General features: G+C 40.5%; 2 protein-coding genes across 3 annotated transcripts in view; one reads left to right on the top strand and one right to left on the bottom strand.

The window, feature by feature from the left end:
- The first annotated feature begins 2,648 nt into the window (after window positions 1-2,648).
- Window positions 2,649-20,777, top strand: slc6a15 (solute carrier family 6 member 15). Its single transcript, XM_006782344.2, has 12 exons — window positions 2,649-2,803; window positions 4,262-4,743; window positions 8,562-8,719; window positions 8,996-9,122; window positions 9,233-9,414; window positions 14,392-14,502; window positions 16,023-16,264; window positions 16,459-16,660; window positions 17,473-17,665; window positions 18,351-18,510; window positions 18,878-19,040; window positions 19,506-20,777. Exons 2-12 carry the CDS (start codon window positions 4,443-4,445, stop codon window positions 19,884-19,886), a joined length of 2,220 nt encoding a protein of 739 aa, XP_006782407.1. The 5' UTR covers window positions 2,649-2,803; window positions 4,262-4,442; the 3' UTR covers window positions 19,887-20,777.
- lrrk2 (leucine-rich repeat kinase 2) overlaps window positions 20,778-21,741 on the bottom strand; it is a 34,006-nt gene continuing 33,042 nt past the window's right edge. For both annotated transcript variants that reach the window (XM_006782346.3, XM_006782345.3), the window contains exon 52: window positions 20,778-21,549. The gene's annotated coding sequence lies outside the window, so the exon portion shown is untranslated. The remainder of the gene's footprint in view (window positions 21,550-21,741) is intronic.

Genomic DNA, 21,741 nt, shown 5'->3' with positions numbered 1-21,741 from the left:
ATAAAAATTGAGTTCAGCCTATTTAATATTTTTAATTAAACGCAATATTACATTTTACAGTGTAAAAACTCCCTGAAAAGCCTTCAGTTAATCCAAAATGCTGCAGCAAGAGTACTGACAGGGACTAGAAAGAGAGAGCATATTTCTCTTGTTTTGGCTTCCCTTCATTGGCTCCCTGTTAAATCCAGAATTGAATTCAAAATCCTGCTCCTCACATACAAGGTCTTAAATAATCAGGCCCCATCTTATCTTAATGACCTTGTAGTACCATATCACCCTACTAGAGCACTTCGCTCTCGCACCGCAGGCCTACTTGTTGTTCCTAGAGTATTTAAAAGTAGAATGGGAGGGAGAGCCTTCAGTTTTCAGGCCCCTCTTCTCTGGAACCAGCTTCCAGTTTGGATTCGGGAGACAGACACTATCTCTACTTTTAAAATTAAACTTAAAACTTTCCTTTTTGCTAAAGCATATAGTTAGGGCTGGATCAGTTGACCCTGAATCTCACTTCTCACTGTCGCCAAAGTGCTTGCTCATAGGGGGTAATTTGATTGTTGGGTTTTTCACTGTATGTATTATAGTGGGGTCGACCGTACAATATACAGCGCCTCGAGGCGTTGTTGTTGTGATTTGGCGCTGTATAAATAAGATTGAATTGAATTGAACTGAATTCAATTTAGAGTTCTTCCTTTTACTCAGCACACAAATCATCATTATTATCTTTGGATCTGTAAACTGAGCAGCCAACTGTTTCCACCCCCTGAAGCTACTTTGCTATTCCATTGAATAATGTTTATACAGTAGTCATCAAGAACCAGTGCAATCCTCTGCTGTTGCTGGCACTTCTTTTCACTTTATGACATACCTAACTAGAAAAAGCTGAATCAGTGAGATTTACCATAACACATAACACCACAAATCCACTGCACCCAATTCCCAGAAGGTTAACCCAGACTTCAGCTCTGTTAATTAGCCTCAGTTGCTAGTTCTTTGTATTCTGTACTTATGTATTTTTTAATGTATTTTTTGTGAAATGTAGATCTACATAACCACTCTGAAAAAAAATCAACCAGTGGAAAAACTTTTTAAAAGATCAATTTCCTCTAGAAAAAAAATCAAAAACAAAATCTCCCAGTCCTTTAATCACCTTTCTATAATCCTCTGATTTGCAGTAGCCTACATCAACAGATCAACTGGGATTCAAGATGTAGTTTAGCTGTTTAACTGGGTAGTTTATCTATTTCAGTGAGTGGGCAATATCCTGTGCATTTTGTACAGCAAGGATGACAACCTGTATTTGTGTCAGAACCATAGAGATATGCAACTAAGGGGAGTGGTAAGAAGAGGTTATAAGACCTGGACGACCAATGAATTGGACGTAATAGTTTTGCATGAACATCAAATGCACACATATTCTGCTTGGCAAAGACTGTGACAACTACTGAGTTCTGTGATGATGCACCTGAAATACTGTGGGTGGATTTCACACTAGCCACCAGGGTAACACAGGACATAAACGTGGGTGGTGTTTCCAAGTGCCTGATTTTCTTCTCAGGGAATAGAACAACTTTATAGAGAAAAAAGAAAGGAAAAAAACCGAAGGCAACGGTAAACCTATCACCTCCGAGATAACGCCTGAATTTCAGGTTATGCAACCTTAAACCACATATTTCCACTTACTCGCTCAAACCTCTCCTACATTCTGACAAGTTAATACTTGGTCTGAAATATTCTGCAAACAGTCAAAGTGAAAATCTTTGAGACCACATTTCAGAAAATGACATTTTATGCCACCTCCGTGTAATAGGAAAATAAATATGAGTATCCAGATGACTGCCTTTATACCTGTTTTTAGTCGTCATGCTTTTAGGTATGAAGCTCAATTCACTTCATGGACGACATACAGCTTAGTTTGAGCTCAAGATTCCAATTTAAATATATATTGAATGGCTGATCCATATTACACCTTGGCATACATTTACTGTAGACCTAACTGGACCCATGACGGCAGGTGTTACTCCCTGTAATATAATATTCATTGATTTCATTCATTCAGTTTGCTGACATAATGGTATTATCTAAATATATCTTAAATAAAAAGCATGACAAAACAATATTTCTGTCTGATTTCTCTCTCATCGAGGATGTACGTAAATTTCATCGCACCACTCTGGGAGGTCGAATGGTGGATGTTGCTCAAAACGACGACCTTGAACCAGAAACCTTGCTATCTGCACGTCATGCCCCCTAAATTCAGTCTGTATTTTTTTAAAATAAATTGCAAAAAATAAAAAAAAAATACATATACGATCCAAATACATATCCAGTCAGAGAAAATCCGCGTTTATAAACAGAGGCACATTGCTTTTTTGTCCTTAAGCCAGCCCCTTTCTGCCGGATTAGTAGTAGTGGAGTGTACCAAGTGGCAAACGGGGGGGAGGAAGAGGGTACAAATATGCTTATTTCAACTAAATAGGAACGGTGTAAGCATGCGTGGCGTGTAGTGTGACATAGATATGTGATATAAGCTATATAAAGTTAAATATTAAGTAAATAAAGAGTTGCCTACTGACGGTCACGAGTGAGTTGGAGGCGGAGACCCCCCCCTCCACCCATTCCGCCCCCCTCCTTTCCTTTCTGAGCGGCGCTCTTCTGTGTGAGCCAGACAAGTGAAGCGCAGGAGACCAAAGCGACGCACTACACACTGGCTGAGACACAAACTGGTGATAATGTCTTCCCCGTGCATGTGCTCTCACAATTTCATTCCTTGAGACGATTCATTTCAGAAGATTGCTATTCCGCGAAGGTGAGTACCATCCTCGGCATCTCCAGCAGGGATAAGCAGGCTGATGGTAAAGGCAAGGCGTGATACATTGAGAGTATAGGGTGGATTGAGGTACCCTGATGTGGATGACCGATGAATGATGAAACACTCTTCAGAGATGACATGACGGTTGTGAGCGGGAGGGAGGAAATGAATCAACGAGGACAAACTGTGCTTTGGCACAGCAACGCCACATGGCACTAGTGAGACCGGTTGGGTTAATAATACATTTTTTTTTTAATCTATTGCTTCATCCGCTTTGGTGTGTCATGTTAACCCAACAGGCCGAGCCATGTGCAGACAAAAAAGATACCACAGAATGAGTCATTCTCCTCCTAGACGCACTCATATGTTTAATATTTGTAATAAGTGCTCTGCTATTAAACGATTAATATGAACAGAGGCGAGGCTTGCGCAGCGTCGTTGCTCGTTTTTGGACGCCGCGTTGTGCTCACTGCATTATGAAACGATGGCCTTTGCCTCATTCAAACCAGGCTAATCTGGAAGCACTGAAAGAAATCTATTAATCTCTTAATCCTCTGTGTGGTGAAAGGCGGGAGACACGCAGTGCTTCGTGGTCGCAACGCCACTCGTCGTGCTGGGGATATTTTTTGCGCCTCTGACAATTTAAATGAAAATGTTCGAGGATGGATTTGAGCTTGATGTGAAGCCTCCCTGAAAGGATGCTCACATTTAGGAGTCAAGGATGCTGCGCACCTTAATCAGCCTTTAGGTGGTCGGCACACCCTTGATTCTCTTCCAGTGCTGCCGGTACTAAGCGTCATTAAATGTTAATGCACCGTGATGAAGCTCTTTTATAGGAGAGAAAAGTGTAATTTGGGAAGTTCATATGCTTTTATATTTGAGGGCTTTCCCCATCAGGTAAAAGGAGGGAATGTTTGGGTTTGTATGCAAATCGCTTTGCCTGTTCAATTATTCAGGGGGCTTGAAACGGGATAGCATCTGTATCCCAGTGTGTCACTGTCCTAGGCAGCATGCTCAACCAGCCAAATGCTCAAGGCCCATTTTTTTTGTCCAGAACAAGCACTGAGAATAAAATCCCATTCACTGATTTTTGTGCCCTTTCCAGTCATGTGATATCCATGTGAGTAATAAATCAGCATCCCTCAGATGGAGAAGTAATTCTCCCTACGGTGTAAATTCAAGTAAGATGCTGAGGGATAAGGACTAAGGTCAAAAAAGTAGTTAAAAATATATAAATGGAGTCAAACTGAAATCAAATCACCCAAAGGTAAACCAAATAAAGGTTTACCTTTGGGTTTAGTTAGTTTAGTAAGTTCATTTCTGGTCATCTCTTGTCAAAGTTATTTTCACATTTTAGGAAGGAAATAAGTACCTGAAACTATGTAAAAAATAAACACAGGTTTTCACTTTCATTGGCTGTTTACCCTTTGCTGTGTTCCTATCTCTCCCCCGCAGATATATGGTGATAATGAGGAAATAAACCTCTACAAACTTTGTCAAAGCCCGCTGGCCGTTGAACCCAGAATACTTTCAAACTTGTGCCGTTGCGCGGAGTTCTTTTCACACGCCGGCTCTGTCCCACCAGCCCGCCAGCCAAGAAGACGTTCCACCCTTTCGCCCTTGTTTGCTTTATCAAATGCCCAAAAACAGCAAGGCCGTCAAGAGAGAGCTTGACGACGATGTCACGGAGTCTGTCAGAGACCTGCTTTCCAACGAGGACGCCTGTGATGATTCCTTCAAGAAGAGCTCGCTGATCGTCAACAACCATGAAGGCGAAGGGAAAGAGTGCGATGTGGAGGAAGGGGGGTCAGATGCCGAGGAGGAGGAACGACCGGCCTGGAACAGCAAGCTCCAGTACATCCTGGCCCAGGTTGGCTTCTCTGTAGGCCTGGGCAACGTCTGGAGGTTCCCCTACCTGTGTCAGAAGAATGGGGGGGGTGAGTCTCAGCTAGCATCACACACACATAGTAAGAGCGTATAACTGATCATGTTAAGCATGATAACAAAAGGAACAAAGGCCAAGACACAAGGGGACAAAAGGCCAGGACAAAAGGAGTTCCGTTTTAATTAAAAGTGATCGTAGATTCGGGATGTGATATTCTTGGGTGGAAGCCAAGTCTAGCATCTACATGTGCATGTTTTTACAGAGGATAAAAAAATAGTTAAAGAAGACGTGTTTGATTTGGTGGGTTTTTTGTTCATCCTTGCTGAGAAACCAGAAGTATCACCTTCCACTTTTAGCTTTTGTTTCTTTGCAGACACTCCGAATGGGCTTTAAATGGCATCATGACTTCATGAAATTACCGTTTTGCAGTGAACGTGTTGTACTCTGTGTTTACCATGTGGGTGCAGAGTCCCGTGATGTGTCCATCAAAACTAGACTCGGCTGCGAGCTTCACCACAGACAGAATGTTAATACGACTGGCTTGTTACGTCTGTGATTTCATAGAACATACAAGAGCAAATAACCAAACACAGAACCTCTAACACTGCTTTCAACATACAGGAAATAATTCTAAGAAGAGCGTGATGCTTCGGATTATAGTTTATGATAACCACGTTTCCTACAATGCAGTCTGCTCTACTTGATTGACTCCTCGCAGACAATTGTTGTGTCTCTAGTCTAACGTGTGTATGTGTGTGTGTCCTGATAAGGTGTTGCATGGAGATTATGTAAAGCTACTGAGTGTCTCTGGAAAGCTGATTAAATAAACAGGTTGGCCAGACAGGATAGATACTCCGTCAAGTTTATTACTACACTGAAGATCTGAATGGTCTGTGTAGACTCGGAGCAAACAACATTTCCCCAAACTAGGAAAAATAATCCTCATCATGATCATAAATGGCTATTAATATATAAGTTATTAAAAAATCATGTGTCAGGCAAATTACATTAGTTATTAATGTGCTAGTATGTGAAAAACACCTCATAATTGCTTGCTTGTTAGGGACTATTATAACTTGTGAGTGCTTGTAGAGTTAAAGTGCAATGACATCCACTCTGTGCGTAGAAAGAAAGAGTTTTGCACAGGTCAAACCCAGCACTTTAACCCGGGAGACTGGGGTTTGTGCCCAACACTGTAACACAACTCCAGGTTTACAAAAGAGGGGGAAATTTAAGTTTTTTGCAGTTTATTAAAAGGAAAATTTGAATATTAATTCCTCAAGTCGCTCCCACTTGTGAGTCACAGGTAGGTGGGTTAGGGGGAGGTCAGTAGCTGCAGAATCTTTGAGAAATGTGTGGTTGATGAAGACGTGTCACTACAGTGGAGTCTGAAATACTCCACTGTAGTGACACGTCTTCAGAAAAAGAGGCCCGGCTTTTTATTGGTATAGAATACCACCTTGAATCATGTTCTTAGAAGTGTGTATATAATTGGCATGAGATAGTGTGCATGTGTGCTCAGGAACGTTCAGAAAAATTACCACCTCTCACAGACTGTCATGCTTTCAGGTCTGTTTTAAACGGCTCTGGTCACCCTGCTGTCTTCCACTGTAATTAGATTAAAATGGGGGCTGAAACCGGTGTGTGTGTGTGCGTGTGTGTTATATTGTCATGTCTGTGAGGACCAGTGAGTGAGTTTTGAACCCAATTGGGAGCAGAAGCTTTAGTAAAGGAAAGGGTCTTTTGCTCATCAGCAGACAGTTTTAGGATTCAGGTTTCTGTTTTAGCTCTGAACATCAAATTTAGAGGACAATATTTTTTCTTTATGTTCTGCACCAACCAAATGTGTATTATAAAATAGAACAGCTATCACCATCTTGTTTTTTTTAAACCAGAACTAATCATAATTTGATTAGTAGGTGGAGTGCTAACTTAGCAGCTAACGCTAGCAAGTTTGGTTAACAAGGTACATTCAGAGACTATATTTTTAAATGTATCTGCTAATTAGTGCTAATAAACAAATTACAGATGAAATTCTATCATTTTGTTTAGAAAGGTAAGGTGCCATTTGATTTCTGTGTCTACAGGCAGTTGGTAGAATTAGCTGAGCAGAAATCAAGAGTTGAATTAGCTTAGGTGACGCTAACTGACCATTAGCAGATGAGATGGTACCTACCTGTCACTAAAAACAGACAGCTAACTCATAAAAGCATAAATATAAGCCTCTATTAAATGTAAACAGGTAAGTTCTAAAAACCCTTTGTATAGTAATTCTGTGTCTTTTCTCACCTTCCCTTTGGAGATCATGTACACAATGTTCCAGGAACACTTTCAAGCCCAGTGTTGGGCTTATATATACAAGCAGGGGAAATGCATGTAGTCAGCTTGTGTTTTGCCTTTTAGCTCTAGCAAATCATAAATCAAGTCAAACAGATTTAGTGGTGGATAGATTGTTAGGTATTTCTAGTAGCGTGTAATAATGCAAGTAATCCATATCTCTTGGTACCGAACAGGAAGTGAAAATCCCTGAAATGCTGCGTGTCTGATGACTGGCTAAACCAGATATTTCATTTCACTTACTGCTGGGACTGAGGAGGACTGTGAAACGTTTTTAAAGAAGGAAAAAACAAAAGCTGCACTCTTGTTGGGCTGTTTGCTTTCTTAAAGTGCCATCAAAGTGTCTGAATGTCCCAGGGAGACTGTTGAAGTTCTTAAAAGACAATGGAGACCAGAGGGAGGGTTTTGATGTTGTCAAAGCCCAAAATAAACTGCGTATTCTGTACCAGAATTAGATATTATATTAATAGAAATTACTAAGTATATTGTAGACACACACACACACACACGTGTAAAAAGCATAGAAACACACACATATTTATTTCTCGCGTGTGACCACTCCCATCAAGGGAGGACTCAGGAAAGGATCTGAATGAATGCCCTGTCAGATAAAACAATGAGCTCTGTTGCAAAAGAGATGAAACCACTTTTTAAAATAATAAACCCATTGCGGTGCGGCGCTGTTGTCAGTGACTCACAGCAAGCCTCACACTACATCGACTCACCGGTGTTTACGTTTGATGTGGCTCAGACTTATGATTGGTACCGTGTCACAGAGGGGGCTTTTCTCTTCTTCTTCATTGCTTTAGTTGCACCCTGGAAATTATGCAATTGATTTTAATATATATCAGTGGTTGAGGGCAGACAGGAAGTTTCATTTCACATGTGAAAAAGAGAAACAACCCCACAGGAGCACAGTTCCTTTCCGTTTCCTCTCAGGAAAATAAAACTGCTCATTATTTCCAAAATCTAGCTTTGGGTTCTCTTTTTGTCCTGAAGTTGTTGTGCGCTTGGCAGTCTCGGTGCTCACAGGAGATGCGGCATCCTGTATTTTACCGTACCACACTATTACACCAGTTAATGTTGGTTATTCACCCAGAAACCTTAATTCTAGAGAGAAATGCTATATTTGCCACTGTAATTTAGGTAATTTTAGACTTCAGTATCTTTTCTGGTTTCCATAATGATTTGATTGCACTATAGTACACTCCATAGGGCCCTGTTAGGTAGAAGCCCATCAATGCAGCACGCGTGTGTAGTCGTTTGGATCTGATTGTGTGTTTAATTTGCTGTTTAGGTGAATGTGTCACCATCAGGGAGATGTTATGCTGTTGTATAGTTAAAGTTTAGAAAACAGCTGTCTGTTGGTGTGATTTTCTAGCCAGAATGGGGCAAAGGGTAAGATTTTAAAAAGCTGATGTTTAAGTGTTGTCACCACAAATGTTAGTGCCTCACTGTTATCTGATTTGACAGTTTCCTCTTCTTTTTGCATTCCTTCATTTAACCTGCTCTTCATGTTGTTTTGATTGGCAGGAGCATATCTGGTGCCCTATCTCATCCTGCTCATATTGATTGGGATTCCGCTGTTCTTCCTGGAGCTTGCGGTGGGACAGCGAATCCGTAGGGGCAGCATCGGTGTGTGGAACTACATCAGCCCTCGGCTGGGGGGGATTGGCTTTGCCAGCTGTGTGGTGAGTGAGACACAGAGGTCCTGTCTGAACATGGTTAAAACATTGTGTATAAACAGTATGGTGGTATGTTAGCATACTTTTGGTTGTATTGATTCTCACACTGAGCTGTTAAGTCACTGCAGGTAGGGAAAAATATGGAGTGACAATAATTTGAAGAAAAGAAAATTGTGGGGTGGGGAGTCTTTACTAATTTAGCCTCTATTTTGTGGCTAAATGTTGTGTTTCATACTGATTTTAGTTGTGTGTCTGAAGTTGACTTTGTTCTCTCGCCTGTAGGTGTGCTTCTTTGTGGCTCTCTACTACAATGTCATCATCAGCTGGAGTCTCTTCTACTTCTCCCAGTCCTTCCAGCAACCTCTGCCATGGCACGAGTGCCCCCTTGTGAAGAACAAGACCAGTACATGTAAGACGCAATTTAGTAACGACAGTTACTTCTTAAAGTCTTTGTGCCGCTTGGAAATGATCTTCTTCAGTAAATACGTCCATGATGAGCGCTATGTTTTTTGTCCATAGATGTGGTGCCAGAGTGTGAGAAAAGCTCAGCAACCACCTACTACTGGTACCGTGAGGCCCTGGACATCTCTGACAGCATCTCTGAGAGCGGAGGGCTGAATTGGAAGATGACCGTGTGTCTGCTGGTTGCCTGGTCCATGGTTTGCCTTGCCATGATCAAGGGAATCCAGTCTTCTGGGAAGGTACGCATAGTTTAAAACAGTTCATTTAAGATAGAGAGAAAAGATACCAGTAGAAAATAAGAGAGAAGAAGAGACAGATGGAACAAAACAGGAAGAAATCAGCACCTGCTTGGTAGGGGTGGGGGGAAAAATCAATACTGTGTAGTATCGTGATATTTTGTTTGCTAATAATGTATCGATACAGGGACAGCAGAAATCGATATTTTGTTACAAAAAAGGTTTTTGTGCTCTGACTTCAGAGCATGTTGATCCTTTTTCTGAGCAAGAATCCTTCACTGTCCAAATGTGTTTAACTTTTTTTATGGCAGCAATAAACACGACAGTTTACTTATTTTAATTTAAGACATGTTTTATTTTAATTAAGTTTAAAACTTTTTTATTTAACGTAAAATTATATTTTGTTTTAATTTACTTTCAAATTCTTCAGTTGCTGAAGGGGCTGCATAGTTTTCATAAATGTCATAGTTCAGAATAGCTATAATTGTACCAGATGGTTGCGTTCAGTTAAGTTGGACTAGACTGTAATACAAACCGTTCAGTTTGTCAACAATAAAACTGAAATGAGAGAAAGACTGAGTGCGAGACTTTGATATTAGATAAAATGAATATTGATAAAGTTTACCTTTATGTACAGAATCTGAATATCGCAAAATATTTTAAAAAATTGCAATTATATCGTATCGTGCGTTAAGTGTTGTGATAATATCGTATCGTGGGATGTATGGTGATTCCCACCTCTACTGCTTGGACTCTTGCACTGTGGAAAATGGGGAATAGTAAGCGAAACAAAAGGCCTGTGCTTGCAGAATGTTTTGGAAAGTCTTTTCACACACAATTAGCTCTCTTCAACAGGCACTGACCGCAGTAATGTGCCTTGACAAATTTTTCTAATGATACAGCCTGAAATATGATTTTTAGAGCTCATGTGATCTTTTGTAGGATTTCTGGCTTAGCTGACTTTAGCTTAGTGTAACAAAGCTGACAGTAGCGTGACCAGCATCCGGAAGGATTAGCCCCTGGATAAAGGTTGTCATTTGCTTGCTCCTCGCTTTCTTTTAACAGGTGATCGTTATCATTCCACACTTTCTCATATCATATGACAAGTATTAGCTGGTGTACTCTTGGGGTCAGAGTCAAGCCTCTGCTAACTGTGCTGTACAAATAGTCCCAGAACGAGCTTTGATGTTGTGCGAGTTATAAACTGGGTGTAGGGTCAAAATTAATACGGTAGATGTGAACGATATTTTTTATGTAGTGGAGTAAGGCCTTTTAGTGAAGGCCTATTAAGTTGACTCAACCTCAGACTTTCTTATCATGCTCTGCAGTCTTATTGGGCTTTTGAGCCTCTTTTAGGTCATTGTTTTTGGTTTTACAGCACTTTTATTAAGTGCTGCAATCTCACCTTCATTCACCAACATCTGCAGGCAGCAAAAAGACCCAGCGGCTCATTTAGAGTATTCTGATTACAGTCTTACTGTATCTTATTAGACTATTAATGATGGGATCTAGTGAGCAATTTTAATTAAAGATAAGTTCATTTAAAATATAATGAAATCAGATAAAGATAAGGACTACAAACAAACTCAGGTATGAAAATATTGGTAAATTGCTGGTTTGTGTGTGAAACGTTCGTGCTTGCAGTTTGCGCTCACATTTGTGCTTACGCACTGTTAGCAAATGAGAGCCATTGTTCTCAGGTCCCCCCAAGTCTTATCCCAGCGAGTAGCAGCAGTCTACTGCATGCTTGGCTTTGCATTCCCCCCAGCAGAGACGCACAAAACAAGATGGATGCCGTGTCCAGCAGAAGTCCTTTAATCTTGGACTGCTGTCGGCGGTGATTTGCAACGCTGGTCTCTTTTCTGCTGTCTGCCACACCCTGCTGCCTGGCAAGAATTCTCACCTATAAATACAATCAGTGTTTCACTAGTGCTGCGTCATCGGAGGGGATTTATGCATTAGCACAAAACAGTCACACCCTTATACAGTTATCAATGACATAAAATAAATTACAGAAAAGAAACACATAAATACTCATTTTTGGAGGTAATCAGGGCCACCCAAGCTGTCAGTTAGTTGTACAGTTTGAGCCAGATGGCTGTCCTACAACCACCAGCTGCGTCTGGAAGGCCCTTTTTAGTTGTCCAGCACAGAGACTGTGCACAAACTTTCCCTCTGAGGAGCCAGCTAAGTGTCTTTGAAGTTTAATCAGCGGCACATGATACAAAAGAATATTAATGCCCTCTCTGCCAATGTTCACACAAAAGACTTGTCCAAGGAATATCCCTACCACAATCTGCGTCTCTGCGCATGTGTGTGTGTGTGTGTGTGTGTGTGGGTGGGCATGAAAGGGATCTAAACCTTTGGTTACCATGGTTATACACACTCTTTTGGCTTGACTTGTTTGTCAAGAGCGCGGTGAAAAAAAGAGATGATAAAAGATAGACTTGAACTGATAAAATAATGTTTTCTTATACTTTTATGGCAACATGTGTGTCACGTTTTAAATGTTAAATGTTAAGATTACTGATAAACCTTGTTTAAAAAAATTACTTTATTACTTTACAGTCAGGCTTTCTTGTAATGACGTCAGAGAAATCTAACTTTTTTTTTATCAGTTCATGTAGAGAACAGTGAAGTTCCCAGAACTTTGCAAGAAGAACCTTCTATCTGTAACAATACATGAGCCTTCAGAGAAACACTCCCCTTTTCAAAGACCATAAGACTGAGGTTACAAAGGAGCAGCCTGCTTGGCTTTGTGAGGATCCAAGGCTACATTTCAGTTCAGCAAAGTGCTAAAAAGAGTTACAGCTGAAAAAGAGGAGAAACCAACTGAAGAAATGAACTCAGCTTATCACATTAGACTTTATGTGAGGGTTCTTCACTTGAGAAACATTTAACTCAATAAATATATTTGATTATATATGTTGCTTTAAATTCTATTTGGGGTCTCCTGAAATTTGAAACGTATCATATCACCAAAAAAACCTTTGTGTCCGTGCTTTAAAAATGAAGGAAGGTAAACATTTGTGGTCTTTACACATTCTACAGGGACGTCCTGTATATATAATAAATATACTACTCAAAAAATAAATAGAGAGTTAAATAAATAAGAAGTTCATATTTTGTGAAATACATTTTCAATCTTAGTTTTAAATCCATCTCTCAGTACATTATCTTAATCTCTTAGAAAACCCAAACATCTTCTGCGGGTAGTTTTCCATTTCTTTTCACTGTTTTTTTTCAGTGGCAGAACACATTCCACCCCCTACCCCACCCACTCCCACCCCCACCTCCAATATATGCGTGACATTATCATCAGTGTCACCATGGTGCAATTGACTGAAGTTGACCGAGCAATCGTGGCACGCACTGTTGCTACAGTCCTGCGTGTCCATGAGAGCACCATCTCTGATCTGATCGTTCATGGTAAAAATGTGAGTCGACAGAGACACCGAGATGAGGTCCTCCAACCCGTACTTTTGCACTTCTTGTGGCAGTGTCTGTCCCTCTGGCAGTTTCAGCAGGACAGTGTTCACCTCCACACTGCCAGAGCACCACAGGCCTTTCTGAATCAGGAGCATATCCAGACTTCCTTGACCAGTGTTTTTGTCCCAATATGTCTCCCACTGAGCATGCGTGGGACGTGCTGGGTCGATGTGTTTATTAGTGAAATCCACAACCAATGACCGTTGCGTAGCGGCAGGCTGCACGCATCCAGGAATGGTCAGCAATTCTTCAACAACAGATGCAGCCGCGTGCGGTCCGTGTGCAGATGGGCAACAGCTTGCATCTGCAGAGGAGGCTATAGTACGAGGTGTAGCCTCCTCTGCAGATGCAAATGATTGGCTATAAAATCTATTTAAAACACAAAACTTGTTTCTTGTTTTTTTTTTGTTTTTTTTACTATTTTAAAATTAAAGCTTGAGGAAAAATTCATTAAATGCCAGAAACCTTGATTAAAAAGGACCTACTATGCTGTTCCATATTTTTATCTTATATATACACCGCTACAGTCATGAAACATGGTAAAAATGGCCAATATTTTAAATAAGGAGATCGGTTTATCTGTAATTCCCGTGAACCAAACCTTCCAGACTTCTCTGGTGCTCATTTCTGGGAAGTTTCTTCTGACGCCGGCTGTTTATGATGTCAGGCAGAAGGCAGCCAATCAGAAGAAAGTTAGCTGGAAGGGAGGGTGGCTATAAAGGGGAAGGACCTAGATAGTGTACTAAGCAAAGCAATAATGAAAATACAACTATAAAAATGTGGAGCTGGGAATGAGCATGCTAGGTTCCATTAAAACTTTGAACAATATCAGTGAGTTCTGCTGTGTTGCTTTTTTCTCACTTTTCTCTAAGATAACACCACACACCATTTTCCTCAAGGCTACATGCGGACCACCAAGTAGGACACGTAATGTCTCTGAATCACTGACTGTGCTCATGACTCAATCCCAAACTATCTCCCGGTGTCTGCACCCACACCCACAGGATCTGTAAACTATCTGGCTCAGGGTTTCATCCCGTTTTCAGTCTTTAAGCGTCAACTTGTCTATCCGGTTAATGATATGTAGGTTTGAGGGGGAAGGGCACTTAAGCCCACCCACGAATTAGTGTGATGTGATGTCACGATCACATAAAATAATAAAAAAAGGTGTTCAGACTACATCCCTCAGCTGCAAACTGAAATTCTTCACGAGATGTTTGGGCCCTGCTTTGAACGCTTGAATAAATTAGATTTTAAAGAAAGTACAGCAATAGAAGAAGAACATGCTTTTACTTATTATCAGCTCTCAGCAGATCTTCACTCTCTTTTCTGAACAGTTTGATGTTCCTGTCAAACGACCACGATCAGCACCGCATAGAAAGTCAGGCAGTGAGATCACGCTGCATTTGTTTACTCATTTTAATTTGTTCTACAGTTTTTCCAAAGATACATGCTCTGTGTGATGTGGAAAACACTTGCGTTTGCTTGCAGGTGATGTACTTCAGCTCCCTCTTCCCGTACGTTGTGCTGGTTTGCTTCCTGGTTCGGTCGCTCCTCCTGAAGGGCTCCATGGATGGGATCCGTCACATGTTCACACCCAAGGTAAAGATCCTCTCAAGTGTAGGATTACCTTTTTGTTATTATGATGTTTGGAATTGATGATGCTGTATAATTAAAGTATCATATATTTAAAAATACATAATTTCGAGCTAATTTTCCCTTTATTACTACATTTCAGAATGAAAGTATTTTACTTTATACTACAAAATCACCTTTTCACACATCACAAATGTTCTTATTAACAACATTAGCTAAGCTTCACTAAGACAATGGTGTTTAAGTATTAAATGCTCCTTATTTGTGTTCCTTGACTTCAGTAGAATAGCTTCTGATTGGCTACCCCTGACAAGCAGAAGGTCTGAACAGCAGATGGAAGGGACTCAAAATGCCGTGCCTGAGTTTAGGATTATCAGCTCACTGACAGCAAACAGAAAAAGAAGTAGAAAAGAAGTCTGAAACGCAGTGTTTGGAGCAGTATGTAGTACATTTTTCACATGAATATGACAGAAAATAAGGAAAAATATAATAGGTCTCCTTTAATGGATCGTATGATAGAACCATATAATACTGAACAGGACTGTAGAGGATTGTTCACATCATGAGTACTTTCATACTTTAATCCATTTAGATGATAGTACTGGCTTTATACTTAGACATGAGTTGAATAGTGCTCAGGTCAGAATGCCCTTATTTCTGCTTCTGTTTATTCCCTGCTGAAATTGCTGTTGAATTAAACTGTGTCTGAACTCAAAAAGAACTCCGCACTGTGATAGGCTGGCTCCTCAGCAGCAACTGGCCAATGGTGTGTCAGGCTGCAGATGAATGTCACCATGGAAACAGGAGTTACTGAGTTTTTACATAACCATCCAAGTGAAGACACTGGCAGCAGTGCATGTCTGTCTTTGCATGTCTTCTCGCCTCATCGCTGACACTTGCGTTCTGCCACCATCTTTCATGTACCTGATACGTGTGCTCATGAATAAATATGTTAAAGGAATATTATGCAATTAATAAAACAAACACTGTTGGCTGTCAGCGAGAAGATGTTGCGTTTGAATCGGCTGGCTTTCTGTGCGGAGATTGTGTCATTATGGTTACATAGGTTCTCTCCAGGTACTTTGGCTTCCGCCTGCAGTGCAAAGAGGTGCATGTTTGGTTAATTGGTTATTCCAAATTGGCTGCAGCTGTTGATGTGAATGGTTAGCCCTTCAATAGACCGGCAACCTCTCCAAGGATTACCTGGTCTCCAGCCTATCAGCAGAGTTGAAAACTTGCCAAAATGACTGAACATTTCTTTCACCAATATATATTATTTCCACAAGAAAGCAGTACAATCAGGTTTTTACAGAAATCACAAATATATGACTAAGAAGTACATTAATCTTTCATTTACTTTGACAACATGTCAGCTATCATTGCCAGTTATTGCAAATGCTTGATTGAAGCTTCATCATTTGGTATATTTTGTGACGTTACAGTGGGGATGTCATTGCACATCCATCTATATTATAATAGGTGTTTAGAGCTAAGACTTAAATCAAATCTGTTTGTTCTATTTTCAGCTGGAGATCATGCTGGAGGCCAAGGTCTGGCGTGAGGCAGCCACGCAGGTCTTTTTCGCGCTGGGTCTCGGGTTCGGTGGCGTCATTGCCTTCTCCAGCTACAACAAGCGCGACAACAACTGCCACTTTGATGCCGTCTTGGTGTCTTTTATCAATTTCTTCACTTCTGTGCTGGCCACCCTGGTGGTGTTTGCCGTGTTGGGCTTCAAAGCCAATATCATGAACAGCAAATGTGTTGCAATGTGAGTATAAGACTCTAACACCTACAGCAACGAGTCCATTGGTCCACTTGTTTCAGACAATACTTTTTCATACTTCAGTCTTTGAATGTGGTATTTCTGAAGATTGTTCAAGGATGATTGATGTTTAGCTTTTTGACCACCATTTAAATCAATCAACAATTTAACAATCAGCAACTTTTTTCTCTTTTTTTTAGGAACACCAACAAGATTTTAACATTGTTGGGGAGCGGCATCCTTGAGCAAAACTTTATTCCCCACCACATGAACCTTACTCAGGTTAATCAAGTCAGTGGTGAGGACTACCATAAGATGATAGATGCCATCAAAGCGGTTAAGCAGGATAAGTTCGAGTCACTGGGACTGGAAGCCTGCAGCATCGAAGACGAGCTGAATAAGGTACATGGGGATAAAAATTGTAAATCACTCCATATTCAAGTCATTCCACGTGGCCGTATGTTATTTTAAAAGTCTATAACATTTTATTGAAGATGTTTATTTTCTTTCTTGTCAAGTGTTACCCACTTTGTGAGTGTTCAGAAAGATGGGTTTATTTGAAATAAGTAAATAATTTAAGCTAACAGCTGCAAACAGAGCAAGTGGTATTCTTCCCAAGCCAACCTCAAACTTGCCTTTACCCACACCTTATCAGGTATAGACTATTAGCAGTTAAACCAAGACAACATCCAAAGACTCGAGCATTGCCAAGGCAAGGAGAGTAAGGGTTGCAGAAGACAAAGAGTTAGACGTCTTTTACACATGTGGAATATGTGTAAAGACTGGAAAAAGGGATTGAAGTAGGGAATGACCGAAGTACTTCTGGTAAGTATACTTGGACTCCAGAATTCATAAAAGTGGCAACACTTTGGGAAAGTTATCTTGCTGAAAACATTGGTATTATTTTTTTCACCATGGACCTTATACCTACAGTATTCCAAAGCCCAATGGAAAAGCCCCCTTAGATTTTTGTTGGACCTCGTGGAAACCAGGATTGTGCTAACTTTTGGATCACCTGCTGTAAAAGAAAACCACATATTTCTGGCAACTCTGGTCAGGTTGGCAGTCTGTCAAAGGGCGATGTTTAGTCTTCATTAAAGAAAACAAAAAGAACAAATTCAAAGCAACGAGGCCTCTAAAAGTAGCTAGTGCTACACTAGCTAGCTAGGACTTTGGTGCTGTGTTTTAACCTTTCCTTCTTTTCTCCCTGACAGGCAGTACAAGGCACAGGCTTGGCTTTCATTGCCTTTACAGAGGCCATGACCCACTTCCCAGCCTCACCCTTCTGGTCCGTCATGTTCTTCCTAATGCTGGTTAACCTCGGCCTCGGCAGCATGTTTGGCACCATTGAGGGTATCCTCACCCCGCTGATAGACACATTCAAAGTCCGAAAGGAGTTTCTTACAGGTTAGAAAGATCACATGACCTGTGTTTTATCCTAATGACCATATTTAAATCAGTCCAGCTCTGTAAAAGGAAATGTTTAGGCCTAAGAGCAACACATGCTGTGTATGAAGGATAAATGGAGGCAGTAATTCAGTCTTGCAAAAGTGGATGGAAGACGATAGCAGAAGACCCGTGCAGACTTGTTTTACTCAGACGTTCATCTTATAGGAAGCAGACTGTGGCTGACTATAGCTTTTGGTCAATGAGTTACAACTGTCCAAAATAAACCATTGCCATTAAAAACACATTGATTTTATAACGCTTTATGTTTTCTTTCTACGAGAGAAGAGCTGCTATTTAAAGCTAAATGAGTTTGACTTTACCCAAAACCAAGCTACACCCTCAAAAATATAGTTTCAGAGAGATAAGTAATAATGTAAAAACACAAATTTGATTAAAAATACATGGTGGCAAAGCGGCTGTCACACTCTCAGTGAAAAGATGTAGGTTGCTGAGTCAGATAGCTTAGAATGGATCCCGTTCCACTTATATATACTCCACTCCAAACTCTTCTTGTAAACTGGGGAATGATGACAGTATTAAGTTTAAGCTCCATCACACATGTAATATTTATGGAGTTTTCATTTGAAACCTTTAATGTATGTCAGTATGCACAGTGACGAACTACCTGCTATCTCTCCTGCAGTGGGATGTTGCGTGTTGGCCTTCTCCATCGGTCTCCTCTTTGTTCAGCGCTCAGGGAACTACTTTGTGACCATGTTTGATGACTACTCGGCTACTTTGCCTCTGCTCATAGTGGTCATACTGGAAAACGTGGCGATCGCCTGGTTCTATGGGATCGATAAGTAAGTTCACAATATACATCATCTCCATGTTTCTTTAATATTTACTCACTTACTGCTTATGCAGAAAAAAGCTTTTTAATGGCTGTTTAAGCCATTCATTTATAGTTTTTTCTTAATGTATTTTTTTCTGCCTAAGGCAAATGGCTACCTACCTACAGGGTTACAGACTGTACTTGTTCCTTACATAACTTCCACATTGTCTATGTTTGGGACACTTTTTTGTTTTAAACATAATTGTTTGAATGCAACTTTAATGGCAAAAATAAGAACCACATATATAAAGCCATCCGGTGTATAAAGCGAAAACAGGAAACTATTGTGAATTCTTCATCTGATCTCACCTCCCGCTGCTTTGCTCTGTTTTCAGATTCTTTGAAGACTTGAAGGACATGCTGGGCTTTATGCCGTACCGTTTCTACTATTACATGTGGAAGTACATCACACCCATCCTGCTAATGGTCCTCCTGTGCTCCAGCTTCATTCAGCTGATAATGACGCCGCCCAGCTATAGTGCCTGGATCCAGGAAGAGGTGAGTTAATGTCTCCGGCTGGGCTTCTGAAATCAGGGATCAATGTGGGTGGAAGTTTTCCTAAATAGTAAACCTGGAACGAGTAAAAAGCAAATTCAAGAGTTCAAAGAAATAGCAAGAAAGTAGAAAACGAGCCAGGCTTTTTGGCTGATAAACAGAGGTTTAGATATCCTTTAATCTGAGGAAAATCAACAGGATACATTGTCTGCCACATAGACCTTCAAGCACCAGTGCTATTAGTTTGAAACCGCTATAAAGTGGAGCACAGGTCACACTAGACAAGTTCATCCACAAGTATTATTGCTTTAGTTAGAAAAATAGCCTTCTATTAAAAATGATGTTACTAGAGTATTGATTGTCTAAAAAAGTATATATTCTACCAATCTAGTATCACATTACTTACATTACTTCTTCTGCTAACTCCTTTCACTATAACTCGTTGCTTTTCTTGTGTTTGCCCTCCAGGCCATAGAGAAAACCTTGCGCTTCCCTCTGTGGGGCATTGTGGTCTGCATCTCTCTGGTGTTGATGGCCATCCTGCCCGTGCCCGTGGTCTTTGGCCTACGCTACTTCAACATCATCAATGAGAACACGAGTGGCCTTTCCACTGTTTCTTACAAGAAAGGCCGCATCATCAAGGAGACCGCCCGGCCAGAGGAAGACGACGACGCTAGCCTTATTCACGGAAAGTCTCCCAGCGAGGCTCCCTCGCCGATGCCTGGCAACAGCATCTACCGCAAGCAGAGCGGCAGCGGCGGCACTGATGTGGACACCGCACCTAATGGCCGTTACGGTATCGGTTACCTGATGGCTGACATGCCAGATATGCCTGAGTCAGACTTATAGACTGACAGTAATAGTATGCCCTTCCGCAGCCATAACAGGGGGCCACTTCTCCCCCCTCAACTCTCTGCGTGCGTTTAGTTAGCCGTATTGTCGCTGTATATTTCTCTTGTACCGTATTTTCTTTGTATATATTGTAACTGCTCTCTTATTTGTTGTCTCTGAACCTTATCTGCCAGTTTCAGAGTTTTGAACTAAGTCTAATTCTGTACTAAAAGAACCTAAAAAAATCTCCATGGGGAAAATGTTAGTCTGAGGCCAGGCTTATTTCATGTCTGTGAAACTGCACTAGTACAACTGTATCCCTTAAAAGAAGGTCTAGGAATAAACACCATCCTTGTCGAATCCTTTACCGATTTGCTTGTATGCTTCCCAAACTCATCTCCATTTCCCTCCAGTCTTTGCTCCCTTTCTTTTTGGAGAGCCAAAGAGGCCTGCTTGAATAAGAATCTCCAAGAGTCAGCCAGTTCAGGTGAGAGATGTAAGAGGTGGTCAGAAAGTACCAAGCTTAGCTGCAGTGTAGGCGATGTCAATGATGAATGTCGCAAGATTAGTTTTTCTTGGCACGAGTTTGGGTCGAAAGGATGGCCTTTGAAAGCCACTCCCATGATTGTCTGCAAGAAAAGTGTGCCTAAGTTATTTATATTTGTTTATAGAATACACGATGGCCGTTGTATATTTAAAGTATTCTGTAAATATAATATAAATATTTTAAATATATTTATCTTGTTAGTTTGGATATCAAAACAGTGTTTTTAAGGTTCAGAAGTACTCTAATTCTTTAACCCATCTTTGTTTTTTTTACTCTGTAAATATTTTCTTTTCCATCAAAAAGCTTCAATTTTAATGTCTTTTCCCTCTGATTAAAGCTTAAACATGACCACACACTAGAAATCAGTTTGTTGCTTTTATTCTTGCAGTGCAATTTGAGATTATTCCCAGTATGTACAGTATCCCACTACTCAGAAAAACACATTTTTCAATGTACAACATGCGACTGGAAAACAAGAAAAAAGTGTAAATTAAAACCAAATCATTCAAATTTTCTCTACATTTCCTTCTTATAAAAAAAATACATTTTTCTTCTGTCTTTTTGTGAACATACTCCGTAAAGCGACACAACAAAGAGCCATCACAGTACATAAAACTGTAGTTACTTGTGTTTGGCACAATCACATTCACTTTAGACAACAGAAAATATAAATTTGAGAAAAGCAGGCAGCATTATGAGATGTTCATTTCCTGTTTACTGATGTGGCGCGATGGAGCTCAATAGTAAACATAAAATAAATAGTCAAATGTACACTTTGAGGGTTTTTTTCCTTCCTTTGGCTTTCTAGTTATCTATCAGGAGCAGGAGGTTTAGTACATATGCTCTGAAAACACAAATGAAACCTTTTGTGTCCCTTCTGACAAAGTAATTAAAGGTTCTCTTCATCTGATAAAAGGTGGTGCAAATGTGCATCATCAAGAACATCGAGAAACATTTGTTGAATTAGATTCTTTTGACAGTTCATTACAAAGTCGTCCCCTTATTAGTGCTCTTCCAGGGTCAGTGCGCTGGAAAGTTTGAATGGCTATTAGAAACTGAGGTAAAGCGTCCCCTTCAGCGTGCACTGCCGAGATACTCCTGCAGTGGGAAGTTGATCCCTTTTCAACAAACATTCTGCCAAAAAAAAAAAAAAAGGATTAAAACAATAATCAAAACAGTTCAAAGAAAGTCTTTGAATCCTTTAAAGTGTTTCGTATTTTTGGATGACCTAAAGCATCATCAGAGATTCCAGTTAAGCCATCTGTACATCTGGTTTTTTCCTGCTTATCCAACTCTGACTGAAGGCTGTCCCAGCTGTGACAGGGC

This window comes from Neolamprologus brichardi, chromosome 7, assembly GCF_056152115.1.
Source record: "Neolamprologus brichardi isolate AB-2024 chromosome 7, ASM5615211v1, whole genome shotgun sequence".
Classification (NCBI taxonomy): Eukaryota; Metazoa; Chordata; class Actinopteri; order Cichliformes; family Cichlidae; genus Neolamprologus; species Neolamprologus brichardi.
Note: the sequence above shows the minus strand (reverse complement) of the source record. Positions and strands in the feature narration are given on the sequence as shown.

Bases quoted from the DNA above. Each gene is read 5' to 3' on its own strand.
- slc6a15 (XM_006782344.2), top strand. From the start codon at position 4,443: ATGCCCAAAAACAGCAAGGCCGTCAAGAGAGAGCTTGACGACGATGTC. The intron at 9,123-9,232 runs GTAAGACGCAAT...TTTTGTCCATAG, and splicing joins GAAGAACAAGACCAGTACAT to ATGTGGTGCCAGAGTGTGAG. The intron at 16,661-17,472 runs GTACATGGGGAT...TCTCCCTGACAG, and splicing joins TCGAAGACGAGCTGAATAAG to GCAGTACAAGGCACAGGCTT.